We start from the raw sequence: 25,845 nt of genomic DNA on the forward strand, positions 1-25,845 counted from the left end.
TATTCTCTTTCTGCCTCTTCATTAATGTGACGTGCACTCTGTCATCATTCGCAGGCAGCGGCTGGACCAGATGAGAGAGATGTACGACCGAGCTGGAGAAATGGCCTCCGCAAACCAGGAGGACGGCGAGGGCACTCTGACAGGGAACGACCCCTTCTATGACCGCTTCCATTGGTTTAAACTTGTGGGGAGGTACGTAAACCCAACAACAAATACTGCATTATGTTACTGTAGTTAATCACCACACGTCCTGTCTGAATATATAGTTTGTTGTGCTGGTTGATTCCTGATTGAGTTCTAAGTTTTGTTTTTGTGGCTTCACTTAATCAGCTTTTGTGATCCATTTACTAAAAGGTCTTATTGATAACATTTTTATGTGAACTAATATTTAAAAAACACACACATCTACAGAGCCTTTAGAAAGGCGTCAAATAACAGTATAGCTTTCCTGAAAAAAATGTATAATGATTGTGAATTTTAAAGATTTTGGCGGGTCAAAATTAATGTTTTGTTTATCTCTGTGGAAGATATCTGACGTTTGGTTCCCTGTACAGTCGTACAGCACAGTCACATGTTTTAAGACACAACAGGGCCATAATTGTCCTTAGGCAGCAGTCCGTGAGCTTCGGCGTCCCCTCAATGTCCATACATTGTTCCATTGAGTAGGGGTGAATAATATTCATCGTCCACAGACCCAGAGAAAACATAAATGTACAGGGGAGGAAGAATAACATGTTTGTTTATATTTATATTAGGAGAGAAGAGAAGATAAATATAGAAAAGGAATTGAAAAAGAATAAATAAATAAAAGTAAAATAAAAATGAGAGATAAAGTTAGAAATAGAATAAAAAAAATAAAATAGGAATAATAATAAACAAAAATAAATAAAAACAAAATAGATAGATAAATAAATAAATAAATAGAATAAAATAAAGAAAAACAAATGGTTCCCACTTTTAACGAGGGTTGAGAGCCAATATCAAGTGGTATCTCTGGGTCGTCAGTTAGTTTGGAAAAAAATTATATTTAGCTGAGATTGACGGTAAGTGTCCGGCAACGACTTGTTGTGAAGTGAAAGCAATGGAACAGGGGAGGGAGAATGCGACATCTAGTGGCTGAATGTTATAAATGTTATCAACAGCACCTTTAAAATGGATCTATGCATTTACTTCCATTCCATTGTTCATTTTCATGGTTAAATGCTGTTACACAGATTTATTTTCTGTCATCGGAGTCATGTGTATCAGTGATATCACTTCATTTATGTCTTGAGTTATTTTGTTGTTCTTTATAAATCTTTCATTGTATTTTTTTTTTTATGTCATGTTAATAAGTTGATGTTACATTTGTGATTTTATTTGGTGTTTTTGATTTCATGCCAATATTCCTTTGTGTATTTATTCATTTTATTTTACATCACATTTTAAGTTGTTTTTATTTTTTTATCATCATAAATTGTCATTTTCATTTACCCGTTGTATCATTTTGCTGTGTTTTTTGTGCCATTCTCATGTTGAAATCTCTTCCAGTTCATACAAAAGCTTGTTAGTGGATTTGGGTAAAAGTGGAAATTTGTGGTATTTTATCCTCTTTCAGCCGGCATACATTAGAAGATTTATATGTTAATCCACTTTCAAAGTGGCATTTCATTTTGGTATAAAATAGGCATGTTTCTATAAACTGCTGTGACGCCTGGCAGCTTCTCATAATACCTGCTCTTTATTAAATTAATCCTTCTTGTTGTTGGCAATAGATTTAAAGTAGTAGTATTAGAAAAAATGATTTTCTCAATTGATTTATTGTACACGATTTGTGAGAAAACAAGTACTTAATGAAGTGGCCTGTTTAACTCTTCTATTACTCCATTGCTACCTTTCCTTGGTTCTTGCCACTGTTCCCAAACTACCGACCCGCTCAGCTCCCCCATCTTCAATGGATGTGTTAACGAACGCCTGGCCGACCGCACGCCCTCGCCCACCTTCTCCACCACCGACTCGGAGATCACCGAGCTGGCGGACGAGCGCCAGAGCGAGATGTCCGACTTGATCGACGACGAGGCTTTTGTGGACGACACCAGCTCGGACGCCGGCACCGAAGAGGGCTCGGACATCTTCAGCGACGGCCAGGACCCGTTCTACGACCGCTCCCCCTGGTTCATCCTGGTGGGAAGGTTGGTGTGACCCGGCAGCGGCGTTCCCACGTACTCCACGCACACAGGCTGGGGCAGGAGTGTGGATGGAGGATGGCTTGGTTTAGTGTAGAGCTGCAACAATTAATCGCCAACTATTTTGATAATTGATTAATCAGTTTGTGTCATTTTTGAAGGGAAAAAAGTCTAAATTCTCTGATTGCAGCTTCTTAAATGTGAATATTTTCTGGTTTCTTTACTCCTCTATGACAGTAAACTGAATATCTTTGAGTTGGGGACAAAACAAGACATTTGAGGACGTCATCTTGGGCTTTGGGAAACACTGATCAACATTTTTCACCATTTTCTGACATTTTATAGACCAAACAACTAATCGATTAATCGAGAAATAATCGACAGATTAATCGACAATGAAAATAATTGTTAGTTGCAGCCCTAGTTTAAAGCTGCAGTAGGCAGTATATTTTTGGCATCATTGGGCAAAAATTCCATAATAACCTTTCAGCATATTGTAATTCAAGTGTTCTGAGAGAAAACTAGACTTCTGCATCTCCTCATGGCTCTGTTTTCAGGCTTTAGAAAATCTACCCCATGACGGGAGACTTTGACCAATCACAGGTCATTTCATTGAGAGAGCGTTCCTATTGGCTGTGCTCCGGTCATGTGATTGGATCTTGGCGTTCCTTCGCCAGATTTCACAATGAAACTTTCTCATTTTACAGCTAAACCGTGCACTACAAGATGATTCTGAAAACACTTGAGGAGAGAAATAGGCATTAACGTAACATAATATTGATTCATATTTGATCAGCGCTGCCTAGTTTGACCGTTTGGTCGGAGTTCGTGAGTGATTGATTGACAGCCGCAGCCGGCTCTCATAGATAGTCAAAGCTGATCAGAGGTCTGCTGTCCATCTGCTGCTTGTTTTCCTCCGGTCTGTGAAATGTTGCAGATGCAGTTAGGAGCACAAAGTCACATGATTTCTTTTCAGGTTACCTGTTCCATGTACTACTGTCACGATATAGCGACCGTTTTATAAAAATAACTGTTTTAAATCACATTTGCTCCGATCTCGCCTACTTCAGCTTTAATGTAGTTTATTTTTAATAACACAGATTAAGAGTGAAATAGAGGGGGGGAACACATATGTAAAAAAAAATTAAAAAAAACATGCAAATGATAATTAACATTTTATAAAATAGATTTCATGGATCATGTGCAGTCTATTAAGATGCTGTAATAGATGATGGACAGACTGATGTTGCAGCCAACAGCAGTGTTCAACAGATGTTTAAGTATGTAGGATACATATATAGATATCATTTTACGTATTATTTCGGGAGCTGTGGCAAATCAGAATCTTAATACGAATACTAAAAAGCGTATCCCTTATTAATTATCAGTAAAGCCCTCCCTGGTGAAAGAATAATTTCAGAATCAGATCGTGTATTAATAGAAGCTTTGCAAGAGATAAATTGGACCAGTTTTTGAATTTAATATGATTAGTCATGCTTCTGTGCTCACAGGCCTGCTTTGTGTGAGTTACTTTTAATTTCCCCCAAAAAATTGAAAAGCCACCATCCTTTTCTCTCCGCCTCCTCCCAGCGTGATGTCTCATCCTCCCCGCCACCATCGCAGCGCTGACTGTATTAACTCCCATCTGTGTGTGAACTACATGTATTTGCTGTCTGTCATTTAATTTTGTTATCCTTTAAACCTTTGTTTGATTTTAATTTATTTATTTATTACATAAACATTTGTTTTTATAACCTTGTTTGTTTTAACATTGCTCTCTGGATGTATTTGTAGATAATAACTCACTAGTAGTTGACACATAATTTTGCTTATTTGTGTTTTAATTTATTGTCAGGATGAAATAATACGCTGCAGCGGCATTTGAAATCACAGCACACGTCGTGCCGAGGCGTAAACGTCATAGCTGAGTAACAAACAGCCAGTCTTAGATCAGTGGCGGTGACACGCCAACCACACTCTGCAACGGCCGTAGCTCAGCTACCTCTTCACTGTGACTTCAGGGATTATACAGATTGATATCTCTCCTCCGCCTTGGCCTTGAGTCTCCCAGCAAAGGGAGGTGGAGGAGGAGGAGGAGGAGGGAGAGGAGAAAGAGTAGGTCACCAAAGGGTGCAGCAAAAACAAATCAAGCCCTGCAAAACAAAATGTCAGTGAGTGTGTGAGTTAGAGAACAACACGGCCATAATACGACACAATAAACCAGCGTTTACTGCTGCCTCCCAGGCGATCTGTCATCACCCCGTCACCCGGTTTAGAAATAAAGTGGATGGTTTAAAACTGCTGCTGATTTCAGTGCCCTGGAGCAATTATCATTTTAATGTTTTCCTTTTTGTTGTGCTCATTCCTTACCATAACTGTCACTAATATTTTACTGTGTGTTACAGTAGTCATTAATATATGCTGGAAATGTTTGTGCTCATTATGATGCTTAAATCGTTGGTAAGACATTTGTTAGTCTGTCGATGATGTAGAGCTCTCAGAAGATTGTCCCCATGTGACTCCTCGGATATTTTTTCCATGTTTAATTTGCTTCTAATAGGCTTGATTGAACACAACAGATGGCCGTTATATAACAAACAAAAACAAAACATAAATACAGTTTTCATGTTTTTCTGAATCAAAAGACTGCAGTTGCTCCACACTGCACCAGAATCAGGTTTTCACGTCTCTCTCCTCCTTTTTCTTTTTACTCTCAGAGCATTCGTGTACCTGAGCAACCTGCTGTACCCTGTGCCACTGGTGCACCGTGTTGCCATAGTAACAGAGAAGGGCGAGGTGCGTGGTTTCCTGCGCGTGGGGGTCCAGGCTATAGCCGGTGAGTAATTAATGAGATTATTAATGAGCAAGACCGTGTGAATGTTCATGCACAGGCTGTATCCTGCTAATCACTCACTCATTCAAAATTCAAGATTCACTTTATTGTCCCATTTTGTAGGACATTTGGATTGGGCTTCCATCCATTAAAAACTAGGGCTGTCAATCGATTGAAATATTTAATCGTGATTAATCGCACATTTTGTATCTGTTTAAAATGTACCTTAAAGGGAGATTTGTCAAGTATTTAATACTCTTATCAACATGTAAGTGGACAAACATGCTGCTTTATGCAAATATATGTATATATTTATGTTTGGAAATCAATTAACAACACAAAACAATGATAGATATTGTCCAGAAACCCTCACAGGTACTGCATTTAGCATAAAAAATATGCTCAAATCATAACATGGCAAACTGCAGCCCAACAGGCAACAACAGCTGTCAGTGTGTCAGTGTGCTGACTTGACTATGACTTACCCCAAATTGCATGTGATTATCATAAAGTGGGCATGTCTGTAAAGGGGAGACTCGTGGGTACCCATAGAACCCATTTACATTCACATATCTGGAGGTCAGAGGTCAAGGGACCCTTTTGAAAATGGCAGTTTTTCCTCGCCAAGGTTTGGAGCGTTATTTAATCTCCTTCGCGATAAGCTGGTATGACATTCAAATTTGTGGCGTTAAAACTAATTTGCGTTCACTAACTTTGTCAGCCCTAATAAAAACATTCCACATATATAAATAGACGAGGGTAAAACGGCTACAGGAACAAGAAACATATCAATGAACATAATAATAAAAACATACACTGATGCTGAATACATCTGTGTGATATTGTGAAAGCAGGCTGTTTATCTTAGTTTATCTTAACTTTAAGACAATAAATGTAGAAGAGTAGTTAAAACATACTTATTACCATGTATTTTTTTGCCATATTTTAATATTTAAATACCAAAATGTATTTATCTCAAAGCAAATAGCTAGATAAATGGTTCTAACTTCTGTTTTGATATCAGGGTGAAAAGCCGTTGATTCTGGTGGCAAACAGAAGATTTCCTCAGATTCTCCATGTTTTTCTTTTGATGTGCATGTTTCTCTGACGGTTTAAGTTGTCTGTGTGATCGGGATAAAAGTACGGTTTGTCTCTTTGTAGCTGACGAGGAGGCCCCAGACTACGGGTCAGGAGTTAGACAGTCGGGAACCGCCAAGATTTCCTTTGATGACGAGTACTTCAGAAAGGTAAAAAGCCCTGAGTCACATGAAAGTCGTTTTAAACTTGAAGACACACTTTTTTTTTCTCTGTGTGAGAGAGTGGGTGTTTAATATTTGAGTTAAAACGTGAGAATGGAGTTTTATACTGTTTCATTCATTTCATATTTATTTTCTAAAAACACATATACATATAAAGTTCCAGCCTTAAAGATATTTTTTCAACATGGACCCTATTTTCCCATGTTTTTGTGTCTAACTGACTAATAGGGACAACAATTCCTGGAAGTGGTCCAGTATTGAGGGAGAGCGCTGTAGACGGCAGCTGCTCACAGGCTGCAATATGGTGTTATTGGGGCAAGCTGGCACCGTCATTGACGTCCACTAACAGTGCTTGTTTTTGCCATGACAGGCTCTGATTGTTATTATAAGTTTCAGAAAGCGTAGCTTAGTGTTATCTAAAAGATTTTCAATATCAGGGCTGAATATTTAGATGATTTCAACAATGTGGATTTGAATTCAATGAGCCAGAGTATACAGATATTCAGATTTCACAACCAGACTTCTCTTTGAGCGGGACTTGGACACAATAACTAACAGACTGGATCAAGAAAAAGTTCAGAAAAACATGTTATTTCTCTGTAGGGTCCTTTCCATAATATTGTCAGACACTTATAATAACAATCGGAGCCCGTCAGTGGCAAAAACAAGCACTTTTAGAGGACGTAACGCTGCTTACTTGCCCTCGCAGTTCATTTAGCGGCTGTCGGTTACAGCGTTCTCCCTCAATACTGGACCCCATTAGTCACTTAGACACAAAAACGTGGGAAAATAGGGTCCAGATTGAAAAACACGGAAGTTAACCTTTAATCTGTACTCATCCAACATTGCACAATAATACAGAAATGCATTCACACAGGTGGAGATTTGTTTATTCCTTTACTCGCTACCGGGTATATACTAATGTCTTCCTACTCCTCTTGCATCCTTTTTGTCCAATCAGAATGACTTTCCCGCCGCGGTCATGACCCACTCCGGCTTGTCCATGGAAGAGCTGCGCATTGTGGAGGGTCAGGGTCAGAGTTCAGAGGTCAACACACCCTCGGAGGAGCTCAACAGAATCAATGACATGGGTACGGCTGCCAGACCTTCACCTCTCCGCTCGTAAATTTCGACCTCTCGGCCCAACGGGGAAACACATTTGGCAGATGGTCCCGTTGAATGCAAAAGAAGGGGGCTTCATGTGTATAGTCATGGAAATGAGACTGATGTCGTTGTTTTCTTACTTTGTGAAGGAATGTTTCTACAAATCACAAGCTCCATAATGTGCGGAAACCAGTTGGATTGTATCGTGACAGAGCGTAGAATTCATATGCAGATTACAAAGTGCTATCGCAGGTGCAGCTCACTTTCAATAAATCACAAGTCCTTTTTAACCTTCCCCCTGTGACTTTCTCCAGACCTCAAGCTGGCTAACATCGCAGACACCAAGCTGAGCTGTGGCGACGGTCTGGCAGGCCAGCTGGAGGTGGGCAGCATCTTTACCTTCCGTGTTACGGTGCTCCAGGCCAGTGGCGTCCCGCAGGAGTACGCAGACATCTTCTGCCAATTCAAGTGAGTCCGCATACCTCAAAAATAGTCTGTGTCCGATATAATAACGGTAGTTTGAAGCAGGAAAAAGATGTTAGCAGAGTAATCGGGTGATACATTTTTATGGGGAGAAATAAACTGAAAACAGGTCAGATATGACACGAATAAAATCAGCTGTTCCTGTAAAGTTTTAGCCCACATTTTCTAAACCTATCACCAGAATAATGCGTAAAGCTTTTCATGGAGTGGTGAATTGCTTTCTGAAAGAAATATCTCAAACTAACTAATGTAATTTAAAGTCTGTCGTGCATTTATGGCTGGAGTTTCATGGGGTCTTTAACAGTTGTTTAGATTATTATCAGGAGTTAGTCACATGCACACAGATACTTTCAGCATCAGTGGCCCCCATTATGTGTTCAGAGCCTCCAGTCATCAGTCACTTTAAGGAGCGGAGTTCAGCCAACGATAGTTTGTCGTACGTCCTATCGGCGTTGATTAATCGGCCAAAACAATCGACCTCTAAGTGTAGACTAAACCTTAATATTAAAGCTATACGGTTAAAAACAGTTTTACTGAGGGAGAAACTAATGAAAATAGAAATAATATTACTAAAATAAAATACATTTGTATGAAATTTCATGAAGTTTGAAAGTCGTTTGATTTTAGTTCACAAATCAAATTAGACAATTGATAGAGCTTTATCTTTAAGATGTGCACGTAGAGAATAACAAGAACAATGACATTGAAGTTGTAGCTAAATCTTAAACGTTGATGACATTCAGATGTTTATGTTTTATGTTTTTATTTTGCACACAAATAAAACTTCATAAAATTCAGATAAAAAATAATAAGAAATGTGACGGGAGAGGTCAACAAGGGAAAATAAATCTAAGCTAACGTAATTAGAAAAATACAACAAAAAATAAATGACAACAAAAGCACACAAAATATGCTGAAAAACTAACCAATCAGTACACAACCAATCCAACCAACCAATCCAACCAACCAATCCAACCAACCAATCCAACCAACCAATCCAACCAACCAATCCAACCAACCAATCCAACCAACCAATCCAACCAACCAATCAAAAACAAACAACAGAACAGAAATTAAAGAAGAAGAGTATTTCCTTTTTAACATTTTCTAAGGATACAGCGCTCTTGATAATGTGTATTTTGGCATTCCATATCTGTATATCAGGATATCTGAGGGAGTACCGGCCGTCTTCTGTAATACACGGAAACATCTTGTTTACAGATAAAAGTGACACACTGACTCATTTATGTTCCTTTCTTTAGTTTTATGCATCGTCATGACGAGGCTTTTTCCACGGAGCCTCTGAAGAACACCGGCAAAGGATCACCTCTGGGCTTCTACCACGTCCAGAACGTGAGTGCACACACACACACACACACACACACACACACACACACACACACACACACACACACACACAAGCTATAGTTTAACAACTCTGTTATTTAATTTTGACAACCCCCCTTTTTTTTCTCCACTGTTTGAGCAGATATCAGTTGAGGTCACAGAGTCCTTCATCGAGTACATCAAGAGCAAGCCCATCGTGTTCGAAGTGTTCGGCCACTACCAGCAGCACCCGCTGCACCTCCACGGCCAAGACCTGATTAGGTTGGTCCCGTTAATAGAGTGAGTCCAAAATAGATAGTCCTAAAACACGGAAATGAGTCAGCATCTTAGCACTTCCTGTTCCCTCGTCTGGAAGTCAGTGGGTTTTTAGTTAGATGCCTGAAAGAAGGTCTGTGGTCAACACAAGCTGAAGAGATTTTAAAGTTTTGTTCTACGACATAAAGCCTGACATGAAGCCTTTATGTAAGACATTCTCCTGTAGAGATGCTGCACTACTTTTAAACAATGTTTTTCTAATGCTGTAATTATTCATATTTGGTACACAGATATATTTACAATTCTGTATTTTAAGTTAACTGGATGTTTTATTTCAACAGTCCTCCAACACCGTCAAGGAAATACTACCCTATCCCCATGCCTCTGTCTAGACCAGGTAAGGGTTTTATACTGTAACACAGCGATATGTTCTGCACCTGTCACCCTCATTTCAGCACATTTCTTCTGTTCGTTCTGGTTATGTCAGCATGCCTCATATTTCCTTCCACTTTTCTTTCATTTCTCGCTTCCTTTGGATTTTTTTTTTGTCTCTTATTTAATCACTCTCACATCCGTAATCCTCTTACCCAACTCCGTCCTCCCTCTTCCACATCTCCTTTTTCCACACGTCCCCCCTTCCAATCTTTCGTACAATACCATACGTTGAAACCTTCAGACCATACCCGTAAGATAGAGCTGGTCCGCTACCTGATGAGTGGCTATGTGCACGGCCAAGTGCTGGACACGCTGTCCGAGCACGCCAACGCCCTGGCCTCCTCCGCCGTGGCCAGTCTGGAGGATGAGGCCGACCAGCTCTCTCACTTCATCTTCCTCCCGGTGCCCAATGACCCTGTGCTAATTGTGCCCAGGCACCATGGTTGGTACAGCGGACGCTGTGGTAGCTGAGGCATTAGATGCACCTTTGTGGTAGTGATTAGACCAGTGCTGTGCTTTGCTCATGTGGTGCTCTGTTACTGCAGGCAGCAGCAGCAGCACCACCACAAAGCTCTGCAGTGGTTATGTGTGCTGCTGCACCTCGCTGCAGGTCTATTTAGGTCCAGTCAGCTCCCCTGTCGCTGACAGACCGGCCTGAGCTGACACCTTCAGGTAAATCTGCTGCACACGCTGAATCTTAAGCCAAAATAATAAAATGAGTATTTATCATCATCGCAGAGGATCACCGACATAGCATTACAGCATACATCGGAATCCAGAGGCTTAAGCCTTTATAGGTTCAGCTGCAGTCCAATTACGGTAGTATTCATATGGAATAATGTTCATTTCAACCGTATTGAACACAGATGAATGTAGCTGTGTGCCTCAAGAGATTACCCCGTTTCAACAGGAACATAATCCTGACGTGTCAGACAGCAGGGTGTAGTGTAATCTGTGATTTAGCTCCTCATAGCGTCTCAGTATATGCAGCTGTTGGGTTTGAATATAATATGTTATATTGCCTGTTTTTTCTGTGTCCAGCTTAGTTGAGTAATAATGGACTTTATGATTAACACGCCCTTTGAATGTTGGTATTATTACAGTACATGTGTGGGCTGATGGCTCAGGCCAGAATCACATATCCAGCCTCCATTTATTAATCCAATTTATATAGTTAATATCTATCACTTATTTTCATTCATCCCCTGTGAAATTAACATACAGCTTATGTGTGTGTTTGTGTGTGTGTCAGTTCCAGCCACCAAGTTGAACACCATCACCAAGTCCAACCTGGGTCAGTGCGTCAGCAAGTACGACCTGCTGGTCTGGTTTGAGATCAGCGAGCTGGAGCCCACCGGAGAGTGAGTGTCTGCACATTCATCTTATTTTCACACACAGCAGCAGATAAAAGGTTATCAAATACTTTTATGTTCATGTGTCGTTTGACAAAGACACGTGATGTGAGATTTCAAAGTGCTCTTACTAATACTAAAGAGAAAGCAATACTTTCAACTCCAAACAGTTTCGGTGTGTTTCCGCTAAATAAATTGATATTCTTCAGAAAAAGTATATTATAATTAGTAAGGAATATATGAAAACAAGTAAAAAAGAATAAGATGAATGAATACTGTATATAGATTAAAACATTAAAGATGTACACAGAAACTCTGTGTTCCAACAAGGGTCATATTTAGCAAAAATAACACCTGTAAAATATGTCCCTCGACGTCAGAACCTTTCAGTACCTACTCAATATGAGCCATGGCCACAAACACAGTACAAACCTGATACGACAGGTTCATAAAAAAGAAAGTTATTGTGAGTTTTGTAAGCATCAGTAGAGGTGAGAAACTCTGGACCTCAGGGCTCTACTAGGGCATATTCCAACAGCATATGAACCATAGAATCAGAGTCGAATGGACATTGAAGTGTTCGCCGTGATCGTTTGACTAGGTCAAAAGAAAACGGAGATTGTTGTTAGTTTTTATGGTGATAATAACACACGTCGGTGGGGCCATAAAGTGTGTCACACTCACTAGTTACCGTCCACATTAAGCCGGCGTTAATCACATTCATACTATAACCATCAACATCTGTGTGTCCTGGTGTGTTACCGAGCCAACGGTCAAAACTACACAGTGAAAAGACAGTCGGAGGAGTTGATGAGAGTAAGCTAGTTTGTAATTTAATGACTTACTAATAGAAATGTGAAGCAGTTAAATCCGGCAATCCTCAATTCCTCTCTCCCAAAAGACAGAGACGGACAAAAGACGCCTCTCCATGCTTCGTAATACTCCACTTTGGTCATTACTGCAAAACCTCACCTCAGTGAGTGCAACTTGCCGCAAGTCGGTTTATACGGAAGTCAGCCCGCTACGACGGTCACAGTTCTTTGCAGTGGTACACATACCGCCGCTCTGACCATCCTGCTATGTTGATTTGAACGGGAATGTCAACGTTCAACTCTCATTCTATTTCTACGATATGCAACAAAAAGGCAACGTAAACTCCATGAAAAAGATTTGCTTTTTTAACGAGAATAATCCTCCTTACGTATGCATGCAATTTTCATCATATTTTTGAATGCAACTCATCAAATACTCCTGAAGAATACCAAGATGATGTGATGTTATTTGAAGTGTCCAGGCTGAGTATGATCTCCCTCCTTCCACAGGTACATCCCAGCTGTAGTGGATCACAGCGGAGGACTGCCCTGCAACGGCACCTACCTGCTGCACCAGGTACTGGAGATCTAGGTTGCGTCCGAACTTCCACACTAACATGCTATTTAGTACGCTAAAACAGTATGTGAGATATTTTAGTACGTCCGAAACCTCAGTATGAAACCAATAGTACGCAAATTGCATACTACATCCAGTGAAATATAACAGTGTGCAAACACTGGACACTATGGCGGCATAAATATCCAACAATGCAATGCGGTAGTGATGACAACGTTCATAACAGACGTTGACGGACAGCTCTGTAACGTAAATAACGTTCAATTTAAGTGTGAGTATAAGATTCCAGTTTGCTAGGCGTGATATAGTTTTAGTTTATGATTCTCATAAATCATTGTTGGGTCACATGAGGTTGATACGGGTTACCATGGTTACGCCGGCCAACTGACAAAGATGCTCTCAGGAAGTGATGTTGTAAGTATAGTTCAGTGCGTCTGAAAAGATGCATACTACTGTTTATTCACACAAAAGTATGTTGAACAATAGTACAACGTTGAATATGTATCACATAATATGAGATTTCGGACACTAATCACTGATTTTATAAAGTCGGTTGCATTTCACACACTGTTTATGTACAAAAGCAAAAAGGGAACATCATTATTTTCTTCCTTGTGAACCAGTAAATGATATCTCTTCTTTACGAGAAGCTTAATTTAGTTCCAGCTGTGTGTACTCCGATCCTAAGCTGCTGTCATGTGTGTCTGCAGGGGATCCAGCGGAGGATCACGGTGACTCTCATCCATGAGAAGGGAAGCGAGCTCCACTGGAAGGACGTTCGCGAGCTGGTCGTGGGTGAGCAGCCTTCCTTCAGGGGGATTACTAGTTCTACCTTTTTAAAGCAAGCAGGCACCAGAGACACAAATCTCTGCTGTATTACAGTGAAGATGATTGTTTCCTCATTCACACACAGCAGAATCAGTGTCTCAAAGGAGGCTTAGTTTGTGAGGCAGCTACTGAAAATATTTCATATTTCATAACTCCAGTTGTGTCTGTTTCGCCTCTAGGCCGCCTCTTTCCGTAAGTAGTTTATACTGTAGCTGTAGCTGATGGACAAAATGATTACATTTCAACATTTTGAGCTGCTGACATTTTTACCCAGAGAGGCTCTCGAGTGAACAGGCACCGTGTGTCCTGCTGCTGGACTCTGTGACAATAGAGAGCTGCAGGAATGAGTCCTTAAACCCGGACATGAGTTAACATTTTAGCACTTCTGGTTTCCTCGTCTGGAAGTCGATTAGTAATGTGTAAATATCATAAACGTTTGTTTGCCACAGAGCTTATTTTCTACAATAATCCAAAACCCAATGGAACAATCCAATTGGCTTTTTGTGGACGGAACCCAGGGCGATGCTAACTTCCTGGTTGGCCTACAAAAATACGTCATCCCTGGAGCGCTCTAAATGTCTGTTAATGGACAAACTGGATGTTAAACTACTCTGTGGATGAGTTCCTATATAAGGCATTTATTAATCCATGACAGGATGTTGATGTGTTGTGCTGCTTCGTGTCTCACCAGGTCGCATCAGGAGCAAGACTGAAGTGGACGATAGCGCCGCTGACGCCGTCTTGTCCCTCAACATCATTTCGGCCAAGAACATCAAATCGTCCCACAACTCCAACAGGTAGCTGAAACGCCCACCACCTGAACCATAAACAGCACACATATATAAGGTTTAAAATCCATCGATTTATTGGTGCTAAGTGAAGGTTTGTTGCTGACATTCTGCTGGTTGTGTCAACTCAGTTATTTTGTCGTTTTTTTCCATTATTGCCATATAACTTGATGATGTTTTTTTAACTTGTTGATTTTTTTTTTGCAGGCAAAAACATAGTTTTTCATGCACTCATTTGGGATGTTGGGCTATATTCCTAAAACATGCCGAAAATGTATGTTTTTATGGCTATTTTCTGATTTATGGAGTGATAAAAAAGAGATATCCAAAATCTGCTCTGTAAAATCCTTTGAGTCTAATATGTAAACAAAATGAAACAAGAATTTTGAACCTGGCGTTATCCAATATTCAGATTACTGTTCTGGTAATGTATGAAAATTAGCACATATTTGATAAGATAATGCCTCATTTGCATATTTAAATATACATTTTCAGAAAACTGGTAATACAAAAAATAAGTGTCTTAATGTAAGTAATCAACTGGGGAAGTTTCATGGTGATATCTATTAGTTAATTTTTTTTTTTACCTTATTCACCTGTAGTGTCAAAATGTATGAAATTTTACAATCCATATCTTTAAAGGCCGTTTTCTCAAGACTGAGCCAGAAATCTCCACTTCAGTAGCACTTACATGCACCAAACTTCCCAGTATCATTCCTATCTATATTCTGAAGGTTTTTACAGGGGGAGTTGTTTTTATTTCATTCAGAGCCTGATTTATGTAACATTTTATTGCTAAAACATGCCGAAAATGTATGTTTTTATGGCTATTTTCTGATTTATGGATATCCAAAATCCCCTCTGTAAAATCCTTTGAGTCTAATATGTCAACAAAATGAAACAAGAATTTTGAACCTGCCGTTATCCAATATTCAGATTACTGTTCTGGAAATATATGGAAATTAGCACATATTTATTCACATAAAATCTATTAGTTAAATATTTTATCCTATCCACCTGTTCCCCTTAAAAACAGTTGCAGTTGAGAAACAGCATCAGGCAACATCTGTGTCCTTGTCTTTATATTTGCTGAAGGCTCTGTTGAATCATTGCATGACCGTTTCCATTTCTGTTAATTTGCTCCATTGTCTCTGTTGCCTGACTCTCTGTGCTTCTCTCTTTTTGTCTGTACACTCTCTTCTTTCCTCCTCCTGCTGCGGCTGGACTCTTGATTGTGCTCAGGCTTTCTATTGATAAGGATATTGATAGGTACCAGTGACCAGAGAACATAAGGCTCCTTCTGTGAAAGACCTTTATGCTTCTCTTTAGTCTCATAGATTCATAGAAATAAGTTTGTTTTTGTTGCATTAAGTCTGCCTTTAATTCCATCTATATTTAGCATCTGAAAAAAATCCCATTCCAACTTATTTATGGACAAGTAAAGGCAACCTTACATGCAAAACCCTTTTTCTTTGTGTTAGTGTGTGTCATGGTATGTTTGTCCTCTGTGGCACCCAGATTCCAAATGAATGCTTTCCTCTCAGCTGTTATTCACTGTGTGAGTCATGGCTCAATAACAACCAAGGCCATTGAGGCACCGGCAGGGCAGCTCTGGCTCTCAGTCTGCGGGCAAGACTGCCCCCTTCTGCCAGAGACAAGAGCTTCACAAACAGTCTATTAAACAATGTGCCATAAAATAGCAGTAAATTAATGTATTCCTTTTGGTTTATATATCTGTAAAGTAGTCTGATTACATTGATACGATGAGGTATATTATTTATATCGTAGCTTAAAACAAATCTGGAGCCTATTTTTCCATGTTTTTGCCACCGGCATCCGTGAAACGAGCTGCAAGGGCAAAGGAGCAGTGTTAATGTAACGTTACGTCCACTAAAAGTGCTTGTTTTTGCCACTGACAGGCTCAGATTGTTATTTTAAGTGTCTGACAACATTATGGAAAGGACCCTACAGAGAAATAACATGTTTTTCTTAACTTTCTCTTATTTGACCTTTATTTAACCAGGTAAAATCAATTGAGAACCAATTCTCATTTACAATGATGACCTCTTGATCCGGTCTGTAAGTTATTGTGTCCAAGTCCCGCTCAAGGAGAAGTCTGGTTGTGAAATCTGAATATACTCTTGCTCAAATACATAAGGTCGGCCGTCGAATTCAAAGACCTCATCCACATTGTTGAAATCATCTAAATATTCAGACTCTTTCCATATTGTCAGACACTTATAATAACAATCAGAGCCTGTCATGGCAAAAACAAGCACTTTTAGTGCACGTAAATGACGGTGCCAGCTTGCCCCAATGGATTAAATTGCAGCCCGTGAGCAGCTTCCGTCTGCAGTGCTCTCCCTCAATACCGGACCAAGATTTCAGAAAATTGTTGTTGCTGTTAGTCAGTTAGACCTAAAAAAAAAACATGGGAAAATAGGTTGAAAAATACCGAAGTTACCCTTTAAACGTGACGTGCAGAACGTATAAACCCTATATTTTGCTTGCCGCCATGTCACACACACAGCTCGCTTCACTCGCCACATTCCTGACACTGTTATCTACTGTGGCTCCTGGTCACGTTGTGTCTATTGTCGAGCTCTCACCTCGGTGTGCTTCCTCACATCTTGTTGTGACTAAGGATAAGTGTGAGGGTCACTTCAGTCACTGCACAGTTGTTTACTGTCATAGTTGTACCCACCACCTCACTTACAGAGTTATATCTGACTCTTTATGTAGTTATTTACAGAATTAGACTTTCCTTATAGTTTGATCACTGCGGCTGTTTCCACACAGATCCTATACTCTGTTGTTAAAGCACCGACTAGGACTTTATAGAAGATAACACTATGTGAGTTCATTTCTCTGTAATTTTGTTGATAAGTGAAGATTTGTTTTGGTTTTCCCCTTTCAGGACTTTCTACCGCTTCGAGGCAGTGTGGGACAGTTCCCTGCACAACTCCCTCCTGCTTAACCGAGTCACTCCGTACGGAGAGAAGATCTTCATGACCCTGTCTGCATATCTGGAGGTCAGTTGTTGCTCTTCTGTGTTGTACTTTTATGCATCGAGCTCTTATGTTTTACCCCTCTTTGCCTTAATGTGAAATTAAACAATAGTTTTGCACATTTGAAGACATTATGTTTGGATTTAGGAAATCGTGACGGATATTTATCATAGTTTCATGACATTTTATTGACCAAAAGATTCATCCATTAATTGAGAAAATAAGTTGCAGATGAATTGATAATAAGAAATAATGCTAAATTGCAACCCTAAGATTATTTATGAGAGAAAGAAAGATTATCATCAATATATTCATCAATTAATATAGTATTTACTATAGTAGTTTCTGTGATATTATTGGTATTTTTATTATACATTAGTACCATCTAACATACTCGCTGTGTCTCCTCCTCACAGCTGGACCATTGCATCCAGCCGGCTATTATTACCAAAGACATCTGCATGGTCTTCTACTCCCGAGACGCAAAGATCTCCCCTCCCCGTTCCCTCAGGAACCTCTTTGGGAGCGGATACTCCAAAACCCCCGACTGGTAAGACTTCAGACTGCCATATTGCGACAGTTGGATCACATTATATCCACACAGTACTACTTAAACAGACTCTTCCTCTGCTTCATTACAGCAATCGAGTCACTGGCATCTACGAGCTGAGCTTGTGCAAGATGTCTGACACAGGAAGTCCAGGTGAGCAGACGAAATTGAGGAATGTTTTAAGACAAGCTGCCAGTTAAATTGTGATTCCTCTCAGGAGAGCTTCATCCTAATGAGAGGCTTTTTGTCCTGAGCAGGGATGCAGCGGAGGAGGAGGAAGATCCTGGACACGTCGGTGGCTTATGTGCGTGGAGAGGAGAACCTGGCCGGCTGGAGGCCCAGAGGAGACAGTCTCATCGTGGAGCACCAGTGGGAGCTGGAGAAGATGGAGCAGCTGCATGAGGTGGGTCCTTAAAGATCACATTCACCTGCAATCTTTTCACACCACGGGAATCTTTTTCGTGCAATTAATTCGCATATTTTTTTCGAAACAAAATCCCTCTCTTGACCTGCCAAAGTTGTCCCTCCCCTCTGTGTCCCTGTCAAATATCACTGAGAGAAAAATACCCCCTTACAAAGTTTCCTCTGACAATGGAAACTTAACTTGTACCTAACCCCGCCCCGTCATTCATCCAGGTGGAGAAGACCCGTCACCTGCTCCTGCTGAGGGAGAAGCTGGTCGACGACGCTCCGGTGGGAACGGCTCCCACCACCAAGTCCCTGAGCGAGCTGCTGTCCCCCAGCATGAGCACCGGCAGCCTGTCCACCTCCACCTCCATCTCCTCGCAGATCTCCAGCACCACCTTCGAGAGCGCCATCACGCCCAGCGAGAGCAGCGGCTACGACTCGGCCGACATCGAGAGCCTGGTGGATCGTGAGAAGGAGCTGGCCACTAAGGTGAGAGCAACTTGAGTGTTGTGGTGATACTGACGGTGATGATTGTACTCTTTACTGCTGAATTATCAACGGCTGCCTCTCCTCCTCCGCTGTGAACAGATCAGTCTTATCTTTGTTCTCTTGTAGTGCCTGCGCCTCCTGACACACACCTTCAACAGTGAATATAACCAAGTGGTCAACAGTTTCAGCGACTGCAAGGTGAGTAATGATAAAAAGAAACTTACTTTTAAAGTAGTTTATACGTGTACACTGTCTGGTTTAGATTTATCTCAGTGCTCATTTTCTGTAGAGATTTAGCAGATAGGCCTTTAAGGTCCAGACACACCAAACCGACATCAGAGAACTAGCGGCGACGAAGGCCGCCTGTTATGTCGCCTCATGTCGCCTTTGTCTTGGCCAAAAGGTTGTACTCCAGCAGGCGGCAGTAGTCTGTATTCATCAATCAAAATGGGAAACCAGAAGACTGAGGACGGAGGATATACAAGCCGTTGTTATGATGCATCCTTGAAACAAAGCAGCGTTTTCCGAGCACTTTCACACCACTCTCACTCACCACTTGGCTTCGTCCAGATGTTGCTGTGAAAATATCCGTGTATTGGAATGATCAGATGAGATGAAGATGAAAAATAAGATGTGTTTTTCCTCTTGACTTTACTCGTTTGCTTTTCTCATTTTCGTTTCTCTTCTCGTGCACTGATTCGTTAAAGCTGAACAGCCAATCAGAGTTATTTCTCTCACCGACGAGCTCCGATGCCCGAAAAACCTCCAACGCCGGGAGACTAGAACCGAAGGTGCGCGACACACCACAAAAATTAGGCAGACAGACGCTCTCCGACGGCCCCAAACTGGATCTTCTTTTTGTCACCTAATAGTTACTTTAGTATCTGCAGTCCACTCTCCAAATAATAATCTGTATTTTTCTTCTTGCTTTGTTACCTTGGAAACATAAAACATATATGTCATGCTCTTTTGTTTCCCCCTCAGCTGTCTGACATCTCACCGATGGGACGTGACCCATCAGTGACCAGCTTCAGCAGCGCCACCCTCACCCCCTCCTCCACCTGCCCTTCTCTGGCTGACTCCCGCTGTGGCTCCATAGACCAGAAGTAAAACTTTTACTTTCTCAACACACAATTCATTTATTGTAGATCTAATGTATCGACAGGCTGTCACCACGATGCATGAACTCTGTGTACGTTGTTCCTCAGGACTCCAGAGAACAGCTCCCGTGCCTCCAGTCCCTCCTGCTCAGACTATGAAAACTTCCCGATGGTTCCCAGTCTGGAGACTTCCTACCTTGCACGGGCCGGAAAGAACGAGTTCCTCAACTTGGTGCCTGATATCGAAGAAATGAGGCCAGGGTGAGTGCTGACACGTTAGCTCTTTTGGTATTGGAGCCATGTCATTTTAACAAGTCAATATGAGATGCAGCCGAAACAAAAATAGATAATCCTGTTTTCCAATCCGAGCAGAAATGAAGTGAATTGATTTCTGAACCTGGGTGTTTTCAACTGGAAGCAAACCTAATGTTCTTTCACAGAAAAAAAGCACTCCCTCAAAGATTTTTAACCGATCTCTTGTTTTTTGCTCCTTTTTAGATCGGTAGTTTCCAAGAAAGGTGTCCTGAGCTTCATGGAGCCGCGCTCCAACTCGTGGGTGAAGCACTACGTGGTCGTGCGCCGGCCCTACGTCTTCATCTACAACAGCGACAAGGACCCGGTGGAGCGGGGAGTCCTCAACCTCTCCACGGCCCAGGTGGAATACAGCGAAGACCAGCAGGCCATGCTCAAGGTACAGTTTTGAGTCATCAAGCGTATTTCCTGCTTCTCAACATCTAGTTTATCACTGCTGACAGATGAATAACTTTAACACTCACACATTAAATTCCCCTCAGAGAAAACACTGAATGAAAATGAATGAAAATAACTACAACGTTCAACAACTGTTCTCCTTTAGCAACCTAAAAGCTACAGTATATAGATTGAAAAACCCCAGAGGCGTGTGCAGCAAGACAAATATTTGATCTTTTCTTTTCAGACTCCTAACACGTTTGCTGTGTGCACAAAACATCGAGGAATCCTCCTGCAGGCCAACAACGAGAAAGACATGAACGACTGGCTGTACGCTTTTAATCCCCTGCTAGCAGGAACGATAAGGTATGCACACACACACACACACACACACACACACACACTTCTCTTAGGGCGTTTTCACAAGCCAACATTTAGTCTATTTTAACCAAACTATGATGTGGTTCGTCTGGGCAGTTTGTGAACGCAGTAATCGTACTCGGTGCGGACCAAAACAACCAAGCCAACCATAGTGCAGTTTGATTGCAGTGAGAACATAAGCCGACACGATTGCAGGAAGCGAACCAAAACACGGGGGCTGTCTGTGCAGGCGTTTGTTGAGATGGACACAGGTAAACGACAGATTAACATGAGTGGGAGAGGACCGGTACCGAGGGGGCATTGGGAGTTGTTACAACCAAGAGATGGTGGAGTGGTAAGAGAAGCAACATAACAGCCGGTGTTCTCAGGCTATCACTTGTTTTTTATTGCCATGGATGGAATTAAAGGAAAATAAATGATACAATAACTTATGTTATGAACCAGACCATTAGAATCCCTCTGATTCGGAGTTGGACTAGCCAAACGGACTACGGCTTGTGAAAGCGCCCTTCCGCTCCCCGTAACAGGAAGCAACTCTTCAGTAACTTCGTTCTCGTTCTTGTCACAACATTAAATTCTGTTCCCCACAGATCCAAGCTGGCGAGGAGGCGCAGCGGCCTTATGAAGAACTGAGTGGGTCGACCGACCGACCGGCACGCAGTAAACCACGGCTTCCATTGTTTCTGGAAAGCCTTTTGAACATACAACAAGTGTTAACACTTATTAATCATTGTGATTCTTGACAGTTTTCTCTTGTAAGTAGACTTGTGGCTTAAGTCTCCTTTCATGCGACTAAAAGTTTCAGTTTCCAGAGAAATTTGCCTCCCCCTCTCCCTCCGACAACCCTCTGCCAACTTAGCTTTCCTCCTCTCTATTTCTCTTCCCTTCTTCCTCCTCCTCCTCAGCTTTTTGTGTTTTTGTTTTTATGACAATGTTTGGGTCTAATTTTGTTCCGCTTTGTTGTCATTCCCTAACTCCCTAACTAGTAGCATGTCGTAATAGTCTACTTGTGTGTGCACGATTCTTCAGAAAAACTGTTCTTTCTGGCCACTAATTTTCCGTTTGCCAATCATCTGTAAAGAAATTGTCTCTATCAGTGTTATTTGTCTCCCGAGAAGAGTTCAAATTTTATTTTTTGTTTTTTTATTATTAATATGCCCGCATGATTGACTGCAGCAGTCCTCAGGAGAAGGAAGGTTTGCTTACTAAAAAATGTTTAAATCCGATAACGTACAGTTGAAACCATGAAGGGAAAATATAGAAATATCTCCAAGTGACGTACCAGTTTACATTCTGCTACAGAAGGCAAGGCTACTTCAAGATTTATTGCTGCTAATGAATTCGTAGGTTTTTTTCATGAGATTTGCGTCAGGCCGCCGCCGCCGCCTCTAGCTCCCCCCGCTCTGCCGTCTTTTAGAAACAACATGTTAAGTCTGAAAAATGTGTCCCAACTCAGCGAGACCTGAGGAGGGCCATCCATGTGACATTTAGATCCCCGCTCCTCAGTCCGTGCACATTCACCAACGCCAACCCCCCGATAGTGCCGTCAGTCCAGCGATTGCTTACAATCATGCATTTGTGTCAACATCAAAAAAATACATGCAGATTATTTCATATCTCAGCAGTGAAAACGTGACGATGGATTGTTTCCCGCAGGAGTAGATATTAGTCCTTTTTGCTATTTCATCTCAAGAAAAAAACAGGGTTTCAAGGAGAGGATGAGGAGGAGGAGGAGGCGGAAGACGGTAGAGAGAATATGATTTGTACATACAGTCTGTTCTGGGATCAGTGTGGTAGTTAACTCTCATTTAAGACATTCCTCTCAGCTCCTCTAGCGGCTTTTCTTTCTAAGATGTTGAGCTTCAGACCCCCGAGAGAGAGAGAGAGACTCAACATTTGCTAATGTTTAGTTTAAACCGTTGCGTACGCGTGACACCGAAGAAGAAAGAGAATGAAGTTGCAATGCTCCAGCCTTGACGCCGGTAGATAGTTGACGAAGCTGCTAGCCTGCAGGACAGATGAACAAATAGACTCCCCTCACTTTCACGATAGTGTCGGGTAAAATCTCTAAAGAATTGAGGCACCATGTGTTCATTTTTCTATTTGTGTTCTTGAATTGAAACTCATCTAACTCTCATTGGGTTCTGTTTTTTATTATTATTATTATTATTAACATTGTTTTTTTCTATTACAGTATGCTTTTTAATCATTCCACAGTGACGTTTTTGTACAAAATTGTAACAGAGGGCATTTATTTCTTAAGTTGTAATTGGTGTTTAACCTTTTATTTTGCACATTAACACATCTCTATAGCAAGATGAGGGCAGATCACACATGTCGAGTATCAGGAACACTGATAAGAGCACATATCAAGGCTACACTGGATAGCTGTTTATTAAGAAAGAAAAAAAGAAAGAAGAGATATTAAAGGGATGACATATTCTCAAAAGGTTTTATTTCTGGTATGAAAATATTTGCTCTGTACGACGTACTACAGCTGCTACTGATAAATAAATGATACCTCTGTTTCTTCAAATGGTGGAATAAGTCCAGACGGGCGTTAAAAAGCTCTGGCCAACCAACCAGTAGTTTGCCTACTAGAAAGAGACATTATGGTTGAAGGTGTTGAAACAGAGGTAGCCATCGCCTGTTACAAATATTAGTGGAATTATTGGTGACATATCTTTTAATGTATGCTGACGTAAAAAACATTTGCCTCAGAAGTCAGAATGCGTCACTGACCTCGGGTCAGCCAACCTGCTGGCCAGAAAAACAACAAAAAATGTCTCAGAGAAAAATATCTAAATAATGAAAAAGCATCTATGCACTGATGAAGGCTCCAAGTGCAACACGTTAACCTCAGCGTACCATGTTGAGACATCGATACGAAGACCTGTCAGAGCAAACATTTTCACTTCACTGACTAATTTGCAGAGGTATATATTATTTTGTATTTATTTGTTTGCAATGTATATAATAGTTTGCAGCTCTTTGCACATTAATAAAAGGTTCAACTAACTGATCAAATAAAGTCTGTTGCGGTTTAGTTGTTGTACTCAAGAGTGAACCAAATGAACTGGGAGAGCGTTGAATGTACTATGAAGATGTTTTTTTTTTCCATCGTTTTAAAAACAAAAAAAGAAGTAAAATGTAAGTGCATCTTTTTCAGGGGAGGTGAGTTACATTTCTCTTTATTAGAATTGAAAGAGAGTTTGCTTTTGATTTGAAGAATATTTACTCACTACTCATGCTAGAACAGCCACTTGAATTATAACAAAATAAAGGTGGTTTTTAACTCTTTTTTTTTCTAATATCAGGGAATATAATACAAAGTAGCTATAGTGACATCTAAAATGACAGTATACTATTGTTGTGCTGGTGTCTTTCTTCACCTCAACACTTTTTTCTTTTCCGTTGATGCCTTTCAAAACAAAACTAGCCATGATATTTCCCCATCTTCCCCCTCTGACAATTAAATATCTGCGTTTCCCTTTGTCACCAAAAAAAAAAGACAAACCACAACATTACCACTGTACATTATTTGTCAGACTGGTTTCATTTTCATACTTATTTTGTAAATATCTGTGTTGTATGGAGCTTGAATTAAAATGTAAATATGTTTACTGTATTTGTAATAATTATAATCCATTCGCTGTATAGCATAGATGTGTCATGCAGATATCCTAATTCTGTGTTATGGTAATCTTGCACCATTGAACTGTTGTAGTGAATGAGGCAACAATAAAAGTGCAAACTGTGCATTAGCAGAACAAGTGCTGCCTGTTTGTCTTCTTCCTTTGTGCAGTTTGACTACCGTCTTCACGTGTTTTTTTTACATTTCGCAACTTCCTGATACCTGAGCAGCTACCGTAGCATCTCTACCAGGAAACCAAACAATAGATTAGATCTGTCAGGAACCAGGAAAATAAAAATACTCACGGTGTAGTAAGTCTAAATTATGAGCTGGCAAGTCATGATTTTGACTTAGTATCTCATAGTTTTGACCTTTTTAGAAAAATGCTTACTTATAATTTACTTCATTTAAAAAATATATATAAGTTTGGTGCAGAAAGTCTGATTTTTTAATTATTATTATTATTATTATTATTATTATTATATTATTATAAAGTTGCGACTTTAAAAGTGAACATTTTGACTGATTTGTTACCATCTCAAAATTGTGACTTAAAAAGACAAAATCCTGACTTTGTTTCTTTTAATTTTGACTTTTTATTTCTTAGTTTTGAATACAAATATAAATGTATCTCTTAATTATGACTGAATTAATTATTATTTGCTTTTGTCTTTGTGCAGTAAGTCAAAATGTTGACTTAGTATCTCACAATTTCAATTTACGATGAGTAATTTTTTACTTTTATCATCCCTCACTTTACATTTACTTTTTTTAATTTTTCTGGCAGAAATGGGCTTCGAGTGTTGACATTTGTTTCATACAATTAATTCTCTACTGTGAAACCCCCGAGCTCAGTCTCTAGTCTATAGGCCAGTGCACTTTCTGACCAATTAAAATATTTAGATAGACTTTTCATTGCAAAGAAAAAACAAATATATATATATATATATATGTGTGTGTGTGTATAAATAAATAAAGAATATTAATAAATAATTATATATATACAATATAAATAGAAAAATAATTATATATATAGACAAATAAATAAATTTAAATAAATAATGATACTGTATATAAACAGTATAAATAAATAAATAAATAATTATATATATATATATATATATAAATACATTTGAATAAATAATTATATATATATATAAATAAATACATTTAAATAAATAATTCTATGTATATATATATAACTGATTTATTGTGGTAATTTTCTTGTGATCTGCCACAGATTTCCAGTAATTAGAGGAGGAAATGAGGCATGGTTTATTAGATTGTAAAATCACATACTGCATGGAAGACTTGGATTACTACTGAGGAAGAGAAATTACTTGGCAT

General features: G+C 40.1%; 1 protein-coding gene across 15 annotated transcripts in view; it reads left to right on the top strand.

Annotated features, from left to right (window-relative positions):
• The window catches only part of kif1b (kinesin family member 1B), a 77,084-nt gene extending 52,447 nt beyond the window's left edge, over positions 1 to 24,637 (top strand). For 8 of the 15 annotated variants that reach the window (XM_074645073.1, XM_074645075.1, XM_074645082.1 and 5 more), the window contains 24 exons: positions 55 to 192; positions 1,920 to 2,171; positions 4,883 to 5,001; positions 6,160 to 6,245; positions 7,219 to 7,348; positions 7,676 to 7,829; positions 9,107 to 9,197; positions 9,334 to 9,470; positions 9,788 to 9,843; positions 11,134 to 11,242; positions 12,556 to 12,622; positions 13,333 to 13,417; positions 14,142 to 14,247; positions 17,156 to 17,270; positions 17,663 to 17,796; positions 17,888 to 17,949; positions 18,054 to 18,199; positions 18,433 to 18,693; positions 18,820 to 18,891; positions 19,678 to 19,799; positions 19,902 to 20,054; positions 20,292 to 20,484; positions 20,731 to 20,849; positions 21,455 to 24,637. In XM_074645073.1, coding sequence (XP_074501174.1) covers positions 55 to 192; positions 1,920 to 2,171; positions 4,883 to 5,001; positions 6,160 to 6,245; positions 7,219 to 7,348; positions 7,676 to 7,829; positions 9,107 to 9,197; positions 9,334 to 9,470; positions 9,788 to 9,843; positions 11,134 to 11,242; positions 12,556 to 12,622; positions 13,333 to 13,417; positions 14,142 to 14,247; positions 17,156 to 17,270; positions 17,663 to 17,796; positions 17,888 to 17,949; positions 18,054 to 18,199; positions 18,433 to 18,693; positions 18,820 to 18,891; positions 19,678 to 19,799; positions 19,902 to 20,054; positions 20,292 to 20,484; positions 20,731 to 20,849; positions 21,455 to 21,497 — 2,950 coding nt within the window. In that variant the 3' untranslated portion in view covers positions 21,498 to 24,637. The remainder of the gene's footprint in view (positions 1 to 54; positions 193 to 1,919; positions 2,172 to 4,882; positions 5,002 to 6,159; positions 6,246 to 7,218; positions 7,349 to 7,675; positions 7,830 to 9,106; positions 9,198 to 9,333; positions 9,471 to 9,787; positions 9,844 to 11,133; positions 11,243 to 12,555; positions 12,623 to 13,332; positions 13,418 to 14,141; positions 14,248 to 17,155; positions 17,271 to 17,662; positions 17,797 to 17,887; positions 17,950 to 18,053; positions 18,200 to 18,432; positions 18,694 to 18,819; positions 18,892 to 19,677; positions 19,800 to 19,901; positions 20,055 to 20,291; positions 20,485 to 20,730; positions 20,850 to 21,454) is intronic. The other 7 variants (XM_074645076.1, XM_074645079.1, XM_074645081.1 and 4 more) reach the window with 3 other exon arrangements.
• The last annotated feature ends 1,208 nt before the right edge of the window (positions 24,638 to 25,845 follow it).

The sequence above is a fragment of the Sebastes fasciatus genome, chromosome 8 (genome assembly GCF_043250625.1).
Source record: "Sebastes fasciatus isolate fSebFas1 chromosome 8, fSebFas1.pri, whole genome shotgun sequence".
In the NCBI taxonomy this organism is placed as follows: Eukaryota; Metazoa; Chordata; class Actinopteri; order Perciformes; family Sebastidae; genus Sebastes; species Sebastes fasciatus.